Raw genomic sequence first — 15,517 nt, 5'->3', positions numbered from 1 at the left:
TTCTTAATGTATTATGAGGTTTTGTATTTAATCCAGGTATGTTTACTTATTGGGTCTTTCACTTTTTTTTTTTTTTTTTTTTTAATTTATTTTTACCTGGCATCTGTGCCAACTCTTGATCAAGGAAAAGCATCATGAACGAATATTTTAAAATAATTTTAGAGAATGTCCTCAATCAAGGTTAATTATAGCCAGATGTAAGAGAAAATGCATCACTGGGAATTTGGCCTCATTCCACCAAAGTATGTATTAAGTGCAGCCTGGTAATAAAGAATTCCAGGATGTAGTAGAGTGGAGTGAAAAGATCCAGGTTTTGGTCCTGGCTACTTTCCTGCCATTCTAGGCTCAGATTTTCTTATCCTAAAAGTGAATATGAAGTAACAGCTGCCCATCCTCCTTCCTAGAGTCCTGTGGATGGCGGGAAGTAATGTGTGGGAAAGCATTGCTGCGTGCCATGGGGGTCATCCCACCCTCGCCTCCTTCACACTGCTCGGTTTTATGTTTTAGATCCAGGCTACTGCCCTGTAAGACTGGGGATGACAACTGGAAGACTTCAGTCTGGAGTGAATACTTTGCAGGGGTTCAAAGAAGACAAAAGGAACAAAGTAACTCCAGGTAAGGCTGGGACAGATTGGTCAGTGTTGTTTCTCTTCACTTCAGGGAGTTGGGGAAGGGAAGCATGATCAGCATTCACTGCTCTGTTTACCAGATCTCTTAGTATTTTCACAACATCAGTTAGCTATTTTATTAACTTTGAAAGAAACTGAAGAATCAGGTAGTATTTTCAAAATGAGTTTTGGTCTTTTTTTTCCCCCTTTCCCCTTTGTGGGGAAAATTCACTTGAATTATGACTTCATAAGTATCTGTTTTGGGGACAAAGTTTAGAGTTTTATACCAGTCAGTGAGGTAGTAAAGTTTGAACAGAACAATCTTTTAATAAAAGAGAGTAGATTGATACATAAGTTAAAGAATAGTGTTGTAGTACTCAATTTTTTTATCAACAGTGTTATACTTGAATTATGGACCCTACAGTTCTTACGCACCACATTATGACTCCACGTTTGCAAATATCAGCAAGGACGATTCTGATTTAATCTATTCGGCCTATGGGGAAGACACTGAGCTTGCAAGCGATTTCAGGTGAGTCACCAGTTGATCAATATTCTGAATACCGCATTTTTCTAAAATAATGATTTACATATGTGACTTGTGATTTGGATAACAAAGTTATCCAAGTGGGTAGAAAGTGGGCTCAGGCATTATTTCCCCCAAAAATTGACAGAAATTGAATAGATCCTTAGTTATCATCATCCTTTAATGGAAACAAATACAGAACATAGCTCTGTGATTTATTGGCATCTGCAATATTTTAATTCTTACAAAAATATATTTTCAAAGATGCTGCATACTTCAACTAATACTAATGTTCAGGAGCTCTTTACTTCAAAATGTCGATGTGTCATCTGATCTACTTTAATATTTTTGTGTGTCAGCAAGTTGTATCGCAAACATGATCAAATTTTAGAAGTCAGTGCATTTTCCCCAAGGTATGAGATAGGATCTGATAACTTGATTTAAGGCAAACCACATACAGGCCTGTTTGTTGATAGATCGACTATTGCCATTGCCCTCAACCATCCGTATTACATGTTTCCGTGGGGAGATACTTTCTGTGTTCCTGTTTAGGGTGCTGGACACTTTGCCTCCATGAGCATGATGAGCTCTCAGCCTAATTTACTCAGGGTGGAGCACTGACCTCGGGTTATTCCTGCATGGCACTGCTAGCTTGTTAACATTCATTACCTCGTTATGTGCAAGAGAGAGTTTAACCCTGTAGATTAACCAGTCCCCTGGTTCTCTGACAAATGGGAAATCTGTTCACTTTCATATATGTGTGTTTTGTTCTGTTTTGTTTTGTTTTACAAGACAGGGGTCCCTAAGTCAGAGATTGGCTGTAGTTTAAGATTAAGCCATATACTTTAGACCTCATCTCACCAGCTTGAACAGATTCTTTCTGGAGTATACATCCACGCATCCCACAAACAGGCGTTACATGCCCACTGTGTGCCCAGCATTGTTGTTGACGCTAAGGATTCCACAGCAGACCAACACTGACAAAAACCCACACCCTCCTGTCAGATGGTAACAGGAAGACAGAGGTTGCTGGGATGGGAGGGGACAGAGCACAACTAGAGTAGTCAGGGAGGATCCTGCTAAGAAGGCATGAATTGAACCTTCTGAAATCAAAAAAGGCTCACTCTGGCTGCTATTTGGGGAACAGTCTGGAGGGATGAGGGCAGAAGTAGGAAGGTGCAGGTGGTAGTAGCATGGACCAGGGGAGTTGCAGTGAGGTAATGGGGAGGGATCCACATAGAGCCAGTAGGATTTCTTTACCAATTGAAGTGAGGTGTGAGAGAGAAGTCAAGGATGATGTTTTAGTTTGCCAACTGCTGAAACAAATACCATCAGTGGGTTGGCTTAAACAATAGGAATTTATTGGCTCACAGTTTTGAAGCTAGGAGAAGTCCAAAACTTGTCAGCAAGGCTATGCTTTCTGCCAGAAGACTATGGCATTCTGGTGCTGACCGCTGGCCATCCTTGAGGCTCCGTGGTGTTTTCATCACATGGCAATATCCTCTCCTTTCTCTTCTGGGTTCCATTGACTTCCAGTTTCTTGCTCTTCCTGTGACTTCTCTTTCCAATTTCCTTTGCTTATATGGACTTCAGCCATATTGGATCAAAACCCACCCTCATTCAGTTGGGGCACACCTAACTGATTACATCTTCAAAGGTCCTATTTACAATGGGTTCACACCCACCAGGACCAGGGGTTGGAACCTGACCATGCCTTTTGTGGGGAGCATGATTCAGTCCTTAACAGATGACTTCAGGCTTTTCAGCCTGAGCCTAGAAGGATGCAATTGCTTATTTACCGAGAAGGGAAAGGTTTTGGAAGGAGCTTCTGGAGGAGGGGTGGACAAGCAACTCAATTTTGTTCATTTTCAGTTTGAGATACCTGCTGGACATCCAAATGGAGCTGTCTGAGGGCTGTCACCCAAACTGGAGTTGAAACTTTGAGTATCTTTTCGTACGTAGTGAAAGTCCTGAGATGAATCAGATCACTTTAAGGAGGAAGTGAAGGGGTGGAACAAGGTGCTCCAGTGACTGAGCCCTGAGCCCCTCTATCACAGAGATCTTATTTTTCTTTTCAGAGCATTTCATTTTCACTATGTTCTTGATATTGTTTAATTCTTTCATGATGAGCAGTTTATCACTAATAAATATGTAAATACAGTTTTTCGCCTAGACAGAAAGTTTTACGTCATGGTGTATGAACTAAGGGCATTTCTTGGAAACATTTGGTGATGTGGGAAGATTAAGCCAATGGAGGTGATTTATATGGAAGTGACTTTCCCAACGCACACTCTCTCTCTCTTCCAGCATCCATGAGTTTCTGGCCACTTGCCAAGATTATCCATATGTTATGGCAGACAGTTTACTGGATGTTTTAACTAAAGGAGGGCACTCTAGAACCCTACAAGAGTTGGAAATGGTAAGAGCTCTGCTAAGGAAACAGGCTTATTAATAGGCTCTCAAACATTAGTCATTCAGTGTTATGAAATCATGGGATTAACCAGTCTGACAGCTGAACTCCATTCCCCCGAAAAGTCGGCCCAGCCTGGGTGGAGGCCATGGGTGGAGGACAATGAGCGGAAACAAGTCACTTGGCTACTGGGATCTGTGAGGGCCAGGGGAGCATCTTTATTTCCTAATCTTGGGAATGTAGAATTCAGAATGGGGTTTACAACTCAGAATTCAGCAAGTGCTATGTGCTCTAACAAAAAGGTAAAAGTCTTGCTTCACTGGCTTGAAATTAAGTTGGCTAAAATGATGTGGAGTGTCCTTTTCCTTCTTATTATGCAGCAACAGCACAGTGATGGGAGCCTTAATTAAAAGCTTCCTTTTTGCTGTCTTCTGTGAGCATTTATAAACTCTCTCTGGTTCAGTTGAGGATAGTTCATAGTCTATAGTAGCTCAGCATCTTGACTCTAAGATTAGAACCAGCAAATATTCCTGCTGACGTAGAGGAGTGTTGATCTTCCAGATGCCCTCCTCACCATGGTTAGAGGGACCTGGACCTCTTGGAGGTCATCAGTCTGAACGATGGCTGCGGCTGTGCTTGCCTTGTCCTCTGTCCACGGCTCCCATGGTGGCTGCTCCTCTGGTGACCTGTCAGCAAAGCTAAGTCAGCACCTGGGTCACTGAGAACAGCTGGGGCGTTGTAGCACGTGAACAGCTTTCTTCAGATGACTAAAAAAATACTGAACTTTACATCAATTCAAGACTATCTTTACCATATCCTTCCCATCAAATTTGGTTAATATGGCAATATGTTTCAAATTTTAAAATTTATTTGCTCTTTGAGCCAGCAGTTCTTCTCAGAATTTGTCCTAGAGAATAAGAAGATAAGAGTTACATACTTTTGGATAGATTGTAACATTGGATACAGTATATAAAAGGATATAATTGTAATGTTTATAATTTTTAAAACTTGAGAATTGATTAAATAAATCATGGTACAACTGTTCAAAAAAAGGTAACATTGTTACTGGTTGACGTCTATGATACGTTTCTGTGTTTTGTATGTATGCATTGTCTGAAGAATAGGATTGTAGGAAACACTCACATTTTCTGTAGTGTTTGAATATTTTATAATAATCCTCTCTTATCTGAGAATATTGCCTCTGTTAATACAAAACAATCCCTAGAGTTCCTTCCTGTTGTCTTGTCAGAGATACACCTGTTCTTGAAGACAGATTCCATATATTTAGGTGTTTGCACACTGTTTACCAGATACGTCCTTAAATACGCATACTGCTTTTTGATCGGGCATGGAAATATCAATCTTTAAGTCACCAGTTAATTAGATACCCAGACTCACAAATACTCTCAAAATGCTAATAATTGTATTTAATTGATTTGGGTTTTAAAAATATTTTCCAATAATCCATATTCTTATTCCTTTTTTCTTGTGATGAAACTCCTGATATTTTCCTGTTTTCCTTGATATTTACCTTTTCATATATGTTTTAATGAAAAGTTGTTTTTCTTTGTCCTTACAGTCATCACCTGAAGATGAAGGCCAGACCGGAACACTCGACACAGCAAAAGACATGGAGGTGACTCTAGTTTATTCTCTCTACAGGAGATATTTAAATGGAGAATAAGCTAAAATGCCTAAATGATAAAATTGTATTTACTTTAAAGAAAAGTATGTATTGATACCTCCTGAGATAAAAGACACCTGTGTCTGCTCAGGGGCACTCAGTAGTAGCGAGTGCAGTTGACAAGCACGTGCCCAGGGAACCAGAGCCAGTGCCTGCAGTGTACGTACACAGGCCGTGAGGCCACAGGCTGGAGAGGCTCGCTGTCTTGGGGAGCCAGGAGGGCTTCACTGAGGAAGTGCCAGGTGAACTGGGTCTGGAAGGATGAGGCAGCATTATGGAAGCAGTAGGGGCAGGCATCTGAAGTAGGCACAACTGCATGTGTCGTGACATAAGTAGGTCTAAGAGAGCAGGGCCCGTGTGTGGAGAACTCAGAAGATGGGGGACCAAGGGACACTTGGAGAGAGGAAGGAAAGGGATGAGGCTGCGTGGGTGAGGACCAAATGATGAAGAGTCTTGTATGCAGTACTAAGAAGTTGAGATTTTATTCTAGGAACTAGGGTGCTATGGTAAAACATGGAATGGGGAGCAAGGCTGCAGGAAAAGAGACCAGTGAGAAGCTATGAGACTTGTCTGACTAGACTGTCAATATTAAAAAGAGAATAAGGACTCAGGAAATTCAGTGGAACTAAAACAGACAGGACCTGGTATATGAGGTAAATAATAGTATTGTTAACTCACTTAGGAGATGCAGGGAAGGAGGTACGTCATTGACAGGGAAAGAAGTTACATTTGTCCAAATGGAGTCGAGAGGTCACTCTGGTGGGCACTCTTACGCACTCTGTAGATAACCCTTTTTAGGTTTTAATACATTGGTGGAATAGCTAGAAGTAAACACCTGAAACTATCAAACTGCAACCAAATAGCCTTGACTCTTGAAGATGATTATATAGCAATGTATCTTACAAGGGGTGACAGTGTGATTGTGAAAGCCTTATGGATCATAATCCCTTTATCCAGTGTGTGGATGGATGAGTAGAAAAATGCAGACAAAAAACTACATGAGAAAGTAGGGTGAGGGGTGATTTGGGTGTTCTTCTTTACTTTTTTTATTCTTTTCACTTTTTCTGGTACAAGGAAAATGTTCAAAAAATAGATTGGGGTGATGAATGCACAACTATATGATGGTACTGTGAACAATTGATTGCACGCTTTGGATGATTGTATGGTATGTGACTGTATCTCAAAAAAATGGAATTTAAAAAAAAAAAGTTACATTTGGTTTCAGGTGTGGTGAGTGTGATTTGGGACATTGTTGGAGGTAGCTCCAAGATGTGGACCACAGATGTGGATCTGGAAGTTGTTGACATAAGGGCAGAATTTTATTTTAGTCATTAGAGTGGATGAGACTGTCCAGGGGGAGCATTTAGACTGGGAAAAGGTCAAAGGAGATAACCTTGGAGAAGACTGGTAGTTAGGGTAGGGAAATTATGAAAGAGGAGAGGTGGGTGAGCAGTGTCAGGTGCTGCATGGAAGCTGATAAGAGGAAAAGTGGTGAGAGTCTTTTGTAACCTTAATCTTATAATTTGAGTAGAATGGTGGGGGCAAAAGGTAGACTTCAGTAAGTTAAATGAATTGAGAAAAAGTGGGTTTAGGGAACATGTAAGATTGGCAAGACTTAGCACTTTGAGGGGAGAGAAAAATTGAAGATATGAGATAAAGTACAGTTAGATGTGCAGGTGTAGATGGTGAAGGGATTTACACAACCATGTTATTTTCAAGGAAAGAAGAGGCAAGCAAAGTCATGTGCTTAGTGAGGGGGCAAGAGGAAAAAAATCTTGAGAATGGGAAAGGAAGTTGGGTAAGTCAAGACATTAAATTAAGTTGAAGACCCAGCTGAAATGGCAAGCCAAGTATGCACTGGTGCCAAGTTGTACAATTAGACATTTTTCTCCACCTCCCACCTGTACTGTATATGTAGGTAAAGAAATGAGGTGTTGAAATCAATTCCGCTTGAAGAGTTAATACCATAGTATACATAGTGGAACCATTAATTTTCATTTACTTCTTATCCTAAAAAGCAAAGTTGATATTATAGAAACTCTTGAGTTTTGTGATTCCAAAAATAAAACTCCACCCTTTGTGGCCTTTTGTTTCCCATGCAATGCTGATGACCCAGCTTTGGGGCCTGGAGAAGACCCAGGAAGCATCAAGCATCTTGTGCAAGCGTATGGGCTGGGTGGGCAGGAACACTTGCTTTTGCAGTCTCAGAAACATGGGACATCGTCATGATCACCGAAAGCTCATCACAAATTGCTTCGAGATCTCTTAGAATGGTTGCCTTACAAAACACATGGTACAGAGTGTATATGACACGTTATTTATGGACACTTTTTTGGCCAGGATTTGGGAAGAGCATTTTAAAAGGGTATTCTGGGGAGACATTTTTTGTAGGCATCAAACTTATGACTCCAAAGTAAATGGATGGAATAACTGCCCATAATTACAGCCATCGTACCAATTTCTAGTTAGCAGTGTTGTGGCTTAGCAGGCTCAAATAATTGCCCTCTTTATTTTTTAAAGCAGGTTACAGAAATAGAAGCTGCAGAGCATTTGGACTTCAGTAATCACGACAGGCTCACAGCACTGAAAGCAGTAACAAACTTCGGCGCTCCGGTTGAAGTTTTTGACTCTGAAGGTGAGCATGCCTCCAGAGGATTTGATAGAAACACCACATAACACAGGCAGTTAAGATTTAATGTCCGATCCTCCAGATTAACATAGCCATTCACCACAGGAACATCTTGGTGAATGCTTACGTGAAAGGCAAGCCCACGTGTTTATTCCGATTGAGGAGAGAAGACATCAGTAAACAACAGAGCCCCAGAACACAGGACTCTATTTACTACACAAGATCGAACGCAAGTGTGTCCATGCATGGCCTCTTATCTCTAGTGTGTTCTTTTTCTTTCCACACAGAAGCTGAAGTGTTCCAGAGGAAACTTGATGAGACCACTAAATTGCTCAGGGAGCTCCAGGAAGCGCAGAACGAGCGTCTGAGCACCAGGCCCCCTCCCAACATGATCTGTCTCTTGGGCCCGTCGTACAGAGAAATGCATCTCGGTATGTTGCCCCTTCAGGAAGCTGAGAATCGGGGGGTGCTTAAAGGAAACAGCTTCTGCACGGTGACACCACTACCCCAGCAGGCTACAGTGAACACCATGGACAGCTTATTTTTTGCATTACATTACTGTTCTTACAGATATATTTTCTCAATTATTGAAGGACCCACATTTTGGTTTGTAGAATTGTTTTTGTTTTTGTTTTCTTTCTAGCTGAACAAGTGACCAATAATCTGAAAGAACTGGCACAGCAAGTAACTCCAGGTGACATTGTAAGCATGTATGGAGTTCGAAAAGCAATGGGGATTTCCTTTCCTTCCCCCATCGTAGAAAACAACTTTGTAGATTTAACAGAAGGTACGTGCCCTGTTTCTCTGCGGGTGGAACGCTATTGTGAGTACGAGGAACATTAAGCCTTGCCCTTCAAAAAACATTCTAAAGGTTTTGTCTCTGTGTATTTTTGATGTATAAACTACTTTGTTTTCTTTCCATTTTCTTTAAAAAATTAGTTAAGATTTCATACGTTTCCCAATAAAACTCCAAAGATAACCTGATAATGCACCTGGTCTTCAAACTTGAATGTGCTAAGGAAGGGCTGTGAGCAGTTATTCTGGATGCTAGCTTACCCGTCACTTCTCTTTTTTCAGTTTTAAAAGGGGAAAAAATACTCGGTGAAGTAAAAGGAAATCAGTATGTCCTTTCTTTCAGGCTTTGAAGAACCTAAGAAGACTGATACTGCTGAATGCGGCCCTGATGGAACGCGAAGCTGACTGGCCCTTGTTTATATATAATGTACATATTTTTTTCATTCCTAACTTGGATATGCTTTTCAGATATTAAATATTTGTAAATTGTGTTTTTAATTAAACTTTGGAACAATTAATTTTAATGTTCCAGAGATTGGACGTCTGTGAAGTAATAAAGCTGAACATGGGTCTCTGAGCTGTGTAGTGCACGTCAGCTAAGGTACCCCCAGACCTTTTTCTCAGGGGTTAGGAGTAAGAGTTAAGAGAGAAGCTCAGAAAACAGTCTTTTTCAACCATCCATTTAAAAAAAGTCATCGAAATCCCTCGTGTTTCACATTTGCCACACTCCCCCTTACATAAATCGTAACCAAATAGTTCCTGACTTTTCAGACACCACCTTGAAGGAGCGTGGCGGTGGGCTGTTGGCCTGCCCAGCAGAAGGCGTGAACGGGCTTGGGCGACATTGTTTCAAAGTAATGATGACACTTCTTCCTGTGTCCCATGGACAGGAGCATAGCTCAGAAACTTTTTAAAAATATCCTTATCCAGTGAGATTTTTCTGTTGTTATACCATGAAGAACAAGTAACACACTTAAAATAATTTAGAATTTACTGCCATGGTTCTGCCCCCTAAGTACCCGATGGAATGATGTTCTGTAGTTTCACAGCGTAACTTGTCAGGTGTGCGTTTGGGTTTTCCCTGCTTGAGAAGGTTATTTGGTACCATACCAAAAGGATAAGTCAAATAAGAGAACCTAAACCATCCTTGAACACATCAGAGACTGGCCGAGCTTAAAGGAAAGCTTACATTTCTATTTCCTGTTTCTCAAAGGTAACTGTGCCTCAGCCATACCCACAGATCCATACTGATCTACTTTTTTTCTGAAATATGAAGGCCAAGGACCAAGCATTTTAATGATTTAAGTGGGGAGGACCATGAGACGTGGCCCCTTCTACAACCAGTTCCTGGACTGAGATGATTTTTTTTTTTTTCTGAATATGGTTCAGTATATAACTAACTAACTTGTTTAAAATTAAATGCAAAGAAAAAAAATCAGGATGTACATAGTATAGATTGGTGAACAAATTAAGTGACAGATCCTTTGAGGATTAGGCAGTAAAACACCCAAGCAGGAAGCCATTACATTGTGACGATTACTTAATATGACTGTTTTGAATTTGAAAATTAACATTTAGCAAGGACTAAAGGATGAAGGACAACTGAGTGTCTCCAGAAAATTAGAGATGACCTAATAATCTTTTAAAGCCCTACTTAAAAACATATGCCAAAAGAATCAAAAGGTCACTTCAAATCTGATGTTTTATCAAGTCTTTCCAGAGCTTAATGCTAATGTCTAAAATATAATCCAGGCAACAATTAGATCCTTATACTTTAGATCTGCTTAGCCAAGGTGAGTTCCTGAAAACCAAGAAAATACTGAAATTCAAAACACTTTAAGGCATTCAAGATTTTCTAATTTGCTCATTTAATTTATGAAAAGCAGCTAAACAGAGCTATCAGTTTAGAAACCTGGTTCTTTAAAAAAATTTTTTTTTGAAATAAATATTAAAAATCTATAAATATCAGTGTACAGAACAAACCCTAGTTATTTGCATGCCCTTTCTTCAAAGCAGATTTCTGTACACTGACCTGTTACATACACATTGAACACATTGGTTAATGTTCTGGTAGGAAATTTTCTTTTGTCAACCAGGAAACTAAAGGCATTATTTTCACTAGAGTCAGTGAGGCTGCTTTAGTCAAAACTTTAAGCAGGACCTTACCCATCGAGAAGGTCAGCATTAGAAAGGATACTTGTTCCCTTCATAAAACAACATTATTCTACTTGGTAATTGGGATATAGACACAAAAATAGCTGCAACTTTTATGGTCAGTTCAGTGACCTGAATACTGAAAACTAAAAACTTAGAAAATTATTTCCAATTCAAGCACTAGGCTCAACTAAGAATAAAGAAAATTACATAAATGGTAACCAGTTATTCTTAAAACTCCCAATTGGGGTTTTTGTTGCTGGAGAAAAGTAGTGACTTGCTTGTTGCAGGAGCAGAAACCTGCGGGCCATACAGAGGCACGTGCCCTGATGTCATCTCTGGTGTCTGCAGGCGAGACCTCCCCCACCCAGGCAGCCCTGGTCACTGCTGGATTTTTAAAGCATCGATTTCAGTACCACACTTGCTTGAAACCAGCTCATGACATGGAAAGTTAGTGTGTAAAAAAGGCAATCTGAGCAAGGTTTATTTCCCTTATCAGCGTCTTCGCCATAAAATTTCTTTAAACAGCAGGTTCACCTGTATTCATACCAATTCCCATTACATGCTGCACATCGGCACTACCACTAACCTACCTGGCACCTTTGGGCAAATTTGAATAAGTCCCCCCTGCTAGGGCCCCCCAACAGCAAGGGGAAGCAGACAGGTTCAATTTCTGTCCTCATCCTAGGAACCCCGCGGTCCCAGGCACACGGCAATCGTTAGTCCTCCCAGCTGCAACTCTATAAGCTTCAGAAGTCTCCTGTGCAAGATATTCTGCATAGCTTCATGGGGTTCGCAGATGATTTGCAGTGAAGACTCCCTGCTGAACAGGGTGGGAAATTCAGCTGCATTAGAATCCCTGGGGCTGCTCTGTTTAGGAGGCAGTGACGTCAGCTCAGGAAGGAAGGGGCAGTCTGGTTATTTCTCACCTAGAAACAGGTTGACCTTTTGCCTACCTGTGGAGTTGGAGCCATTTCACAAATCCGGCTTTTTCACTTGCCCTTGACTTCCTTGGGTTCAGAACAAGAACATCTTGACATTTGTGATAGGGCTGGCTTCTCAGACATGGGACCTCTACTCGTGCTTATCCTAAGTTGATCTTAGTTATAAAGCTTGTAAAGGTTAGCTATGAAGACTAAAGCAAAGGAAAGAAACACTACATGCGTCCAAGTTCTCTCTACATAGACGCCATTCCTTTCTGATACAAAAAAAGAGTTGAAGATAGCAGAGCTCAAACGTGCACGGGCAGTCCCCACTACCTACAGGGAAGGGCTAAAAGGTGGTGCCTTATTTTCTAGACCTTCAACTTCTTGAACCTAACCCCATAATGCTTGTATCAGGGTTCTCCGAGTCAAAGCCGTGGCTCCTTCGCCCTCTTGCTGTCAGCCACATTCCTCAGCTCTCTGTCCCCCAGCCGTGCTGACCTCAGACCATCCCCAAGCTGACCCCGTCAGCCGGTGCTGGACAGGAGTCTGGTGATGCGTCATGGGTGGAAGCTAAGAATACACTGGAGGGAAGAGACTAGTCCAGCATGTGAGAAGTCATTAAAAAGGGAGAAAGCCCCATTAATTATGTATCCATTTAAAATAAACACCAGAGATGGCAAGAAGTAACAAGTGTCCACTGTAGGTTTTTTCTCCCTAGTGTGTGAAACCATTAACAGATTGAAAACACCCTTTACAACTCCATTTACCAGAATATGCTCACATGGGAAACAGACTCCCATCCCAGACAACTTGTCCCAGTCCTCTGTCCCTGGGCGTGCCTGTAGACCACCAGGTATGTGTCTGTCTAGGTCATGCCCCGAACTCGCCTCTGTGACACTTTGGGTGCACGGGTGTGAAATTCCCAAGTACAGCTGTCGTGCCTGTGAGCTTTTTTCCACTGTCCTGGAGCCCAGCGTGGCGAGTCTGGCTGTCAGGATGGGTTAAGAAGGCTCCGTGGTCAGTTCAAGCTGGGATCTGGCTCACATGTCTGGGAAATCCTTGAATGCAATTCCAAGGAAGCCAGCATAGCTGTCTGTCGGGAGGTGGCAGCGGCCAGACCCTGTGAATGCCTGTGTGACTGGCATGGGGCTGGTTCTTCTTGGCTCGCTTCAGGGAAGGAAATCGGCTTCTCACCATCTTCTAAAACCACCGAAAGCCCTCAGTTCAGCCCCAGCCCCTGGAACTTGGCAGTGTCTGTGCAGACAAAGTAAGTCCTCAGCTCGCCTTTGCCTTTGACGTTAATCAGTCCGCGGCACTCACAAGAATAACCCAGTCCCTGGAGGATGGTGCACGTCTCTTCAGTAACCTGCAAGGGAAAAGAACCCCAGGTCTTAAGCAGCAGAAGGAAAACTAGTTGTAGGGACGGAAACTGGCCAGTGAGCAGCACACACGTCATTTCACTCGAGGAAGTTACGGCTGGACTCAGCAGCTGGCTAGTGGGGCCAGGTCTTCACCCCAGGCCCCAACCCCTCTGGGAGGCTCTTTCCTCGCGTTTACCTGGATTTTCCCGAGCTCCCCGGTGCTCTCCATTCGGCTGGCAACGTTGACCGTGTTTCCCCAGATGTCATACTGAGGTTTTCGTGCCCCAATCACTCCAGCAATCACAGGCCCGTGGTTTATGCCTGAAGAGGGAGGGTGTTCAGTTAGCCAGTCACCGGAATCCATCCCCCAAGCGCAGAAAGCACAAACGGGGCAGAGTGAAATGAAGGGTAGGTTGGGACAGCGCTTCCCAGATGTGCAACGTGGTTGTACTTGGGATGGGCGGAGGGCATTCCCTGAGCAGTTCTTGGGCAGGTTTTCCAAGTACCCAAGAGGCCTGGGTTTGATGTTTACACTATTCTAGCATCTGCTCATCCCCCTTTTAACAAAGAACAAATGGGCTTTGAGCACCCTTTGGGCTATTGACTCTTTTAGCTAACAGTGACTAGTTAAAGTTTAATAACTGCTTTGTTCTCAATGAATTTTAAGATCACTTTCTGTTCTTGGCAGGTGATTTTGGTTCTCCATTTCCTGTAGAGTTACCTGCTTTTTTTACTTAAAACTTGCAAAGGTAACTTCCAAAGATAGTCAGAATAATGACTCATCCAGTGGGGGTTTTAAGATCAGAAACGGGGTTCTAAGACTGCGCAGAATGGACAGCAAAGCTCCTCCAGACAGCGCCGAGCGCAGCGCCGCCCTCCCCGCAGCCCTGCCCGCCCCGGCCTCACCGACGCGGAGGCGGAAGGAGTTGAAGGAGTGCCTGTTGATGCCGTCCAGCTTGCTCATCAGGGCGATGCTGAACTCCACCGTGATGCCGATGTGGGCGTGCTGCCGCTCCAGCTCCTGCGGGGCAGAGCCCTGTGCACGCGGCCGCGGAAAGGCCGCCCCTGCCCGCCCAGACTGGGGTGGAAGGTCGGAGGCTCCTGAACCCCCAACCTGGGGCGCACGTGCCAGCGCCTCCCCCAAGGGGCACGTGCTCCCCTGCAGGGCAGAGGCTCTGCCTGCCCCTCCGGTGCCCGGGATCAGGAGGGAGGGGGGCATTCCCAGGGATCTCCCGTCTCCCACCACCACCACCACCAGCCTCCCGCTGCACCTCCACGTCCCCCAGCCCCTCCCTCGCAGGACAGGGCTGGGAAGGGGCTCCGGGCTGTCTCCCCTCCAGGGGGGCTCGTTCTGCCGCACCCGGGCGGGCTCCGTACCTGGTGCTCATGGCCCGGAGTGACGCTGAGCCCTGCCGCGGCCATGTAGGTGCTGCCGATGGTCTTGATCTTCTCCACGCTGCTGAACTTGGGCTTCAAGAGCAGCTGCAGGGCAAGGGGAGAGAGCGAGCCGGATCGGACTCCAGGTCCTGCCGCAGCAACTCCAGGGAAGGGTGTAAGGTGTAAGGTGTAGGGTGTAGGGTTCCTCGCGCCCCGCCCAGCGTGAGGCTGCAGTCCAGGGGGCCACAGCCCCGGGCTCTCTCGGACCCTCCTGCCCCGTCGTCCTGAACGCTCGCCACCTCTTCCTTGCCCCTCCCACTCTCAGCTGCGCTCATTCTTTTTAAGGAACAAACACACAGCTCAGCATTATCGACGCAGGAATTTGTCTTCAGCGAAGAGTTAAGCCCAAACTGATTCCTGGCACACACACTGGCAGCAGGGGCTTAGCTGGAAATGGAACTATCCTACCAGGACCTCGAACCCAAGTCCCGTCTCAGCGAGGAGCTGGGCCCAGAGAAGGTGATCACGAGAGAAATTTGCCGGATGAAACCGAATGGGAAAGGGGACTTTGTACCTCTGTGCAATCTGTGTGAGGTGTCCTCCCTGCCAAGGGAGTTGGGCCACTTGTTTTAGTTGTCTGGGGTGGGGACACCCCCCCACCAATGCCCCCCCAGCCCAGGTCAGGAGCCGGAGCTGCCCCCGTGCGGGATGGGATCGGGGGTGCACCTCGTCGAAGTCGGCGATGATCTCGTTGAGCAGGCGCAGGCACTCCAGCCCCTCCTTGTTGATGTTGCACTCCGTGTAGAACACTTTGAAATCGGGCACAGATGCAAACATGACGCAGACGCAGTCGTACGACTGATGGTACCAGTCCTGGATTCAGGGAGGGGAGAAACGGAGTCTCAGGGCTGCAGGGCCTCTTGAGAGCATGGGAGATGCAGACCGAGGGGGCCCCTCACACCCCGGGAACTGGGGTCACTGACTGCCCCGTGAAGCTTTCGGGAGGGAGAAGGGGCTAAGCCACGGGGCCCAGCCCTGCCGTACATG

The 15,517-nt window shown here is 44.4% G+C and overlaps 2 protein-coding genes across 10 annotated transcripts in view; one reads left to right on the top strand and one right to left on the bottom strand.

The window, feature by feature from the left end:
• Nucleotides 1-9,170, top strand: part of BRD7 (bromodomain containing 7) — a 43,126-nt gene extending 33,956 nt beyond the window's left edge. The window contains exons 10-17 of one of the 2 annotated variants that reach the window (XM_037816419.1): nt 508-615; nt 1,005-1,140; nt 3,442-3,553; nt 5,124-5,180; nt 7,749-7,863; nt 8,145-8,288; nt 8,501-8,644; nt 8,996-9,170. In XM_037816419.1, coding sequence (XP_037672347.1) covers nt 508-615; nt 1,005-1,140; nt 3,442-3,553; nt 5,124-5,180; nt 7,749-7,863; nt 8,145-8,288; nt 8,501-8,644; nt 8,996-9,057 — 878 coding nt within the window. In that variant the 3' untranslated portion in view covers nt 9,058-9,170. The remainder of the gene's footprint in view (nt 1-507; nt 616-1,004; nt 1,141-3,441; nt 3,554-5,123; nt 5,181-7,748; nt 7,864-8,144; nt 8,289-8,500; nt 8,645-8,995) is intronic. The other variant, XM_037816420.1, reaches the window with a different exon arrangement.
• The window catches only part of ADCY7 (adenylate cyclase 7), a 63,361-nt gene continuing 55,748 nt past the window's right edge, over nt 7,905-15,517 (bottom strand). For all 8 annotated transcript variants that reach the window (XM_037816416.1, XM_037816413.1, XM_037816414.1 and 5 more), the window contains 5 exons: nt 15,197-15,343; nt 14,471-14,575; nt 14,000-14,114; nt 13,290-13,414; nt 7,905-13,098 (listed from right to left, as the gene is read on the bottom strand). In XM_037816416.1, coding sequence (XP_037672344.1) covers nt 12,952-13,098; nt 13,290-13,414; nt 14,000-14,114; nt 14,471-14,575; nt 15,197-15,343 — 639 coding nt within the window. In that variant the 3' untranslated portion in view covers nt 7,905-12,951. The remainder of the gene's footprint in view (nt 13,099-13,289; nt 13,415-13,999; nt 14,115-14,470; nt 14,576-15,196; nt 15,344-15,517) is intronic.

Source organism: Choloepus didactylus, chromosome 22 (assembly GCF_015220235.1).
Source record: "Choloepus didactylus isolate mChoDid1 chromosome 22, mChoDid1.pri, whole genome shotgun sequence".
NCBI lineage: Eukaryota > Metazoa > Chordata > Mammalia > Pilosa > Megalonychidae > Choloepus > Choloepus didactylus.
The sequence above is the reverse complement of the archived record's forward strand: the minus strand, read 5'-3'. Positions and strand labels throughout refer to the sequence as shown.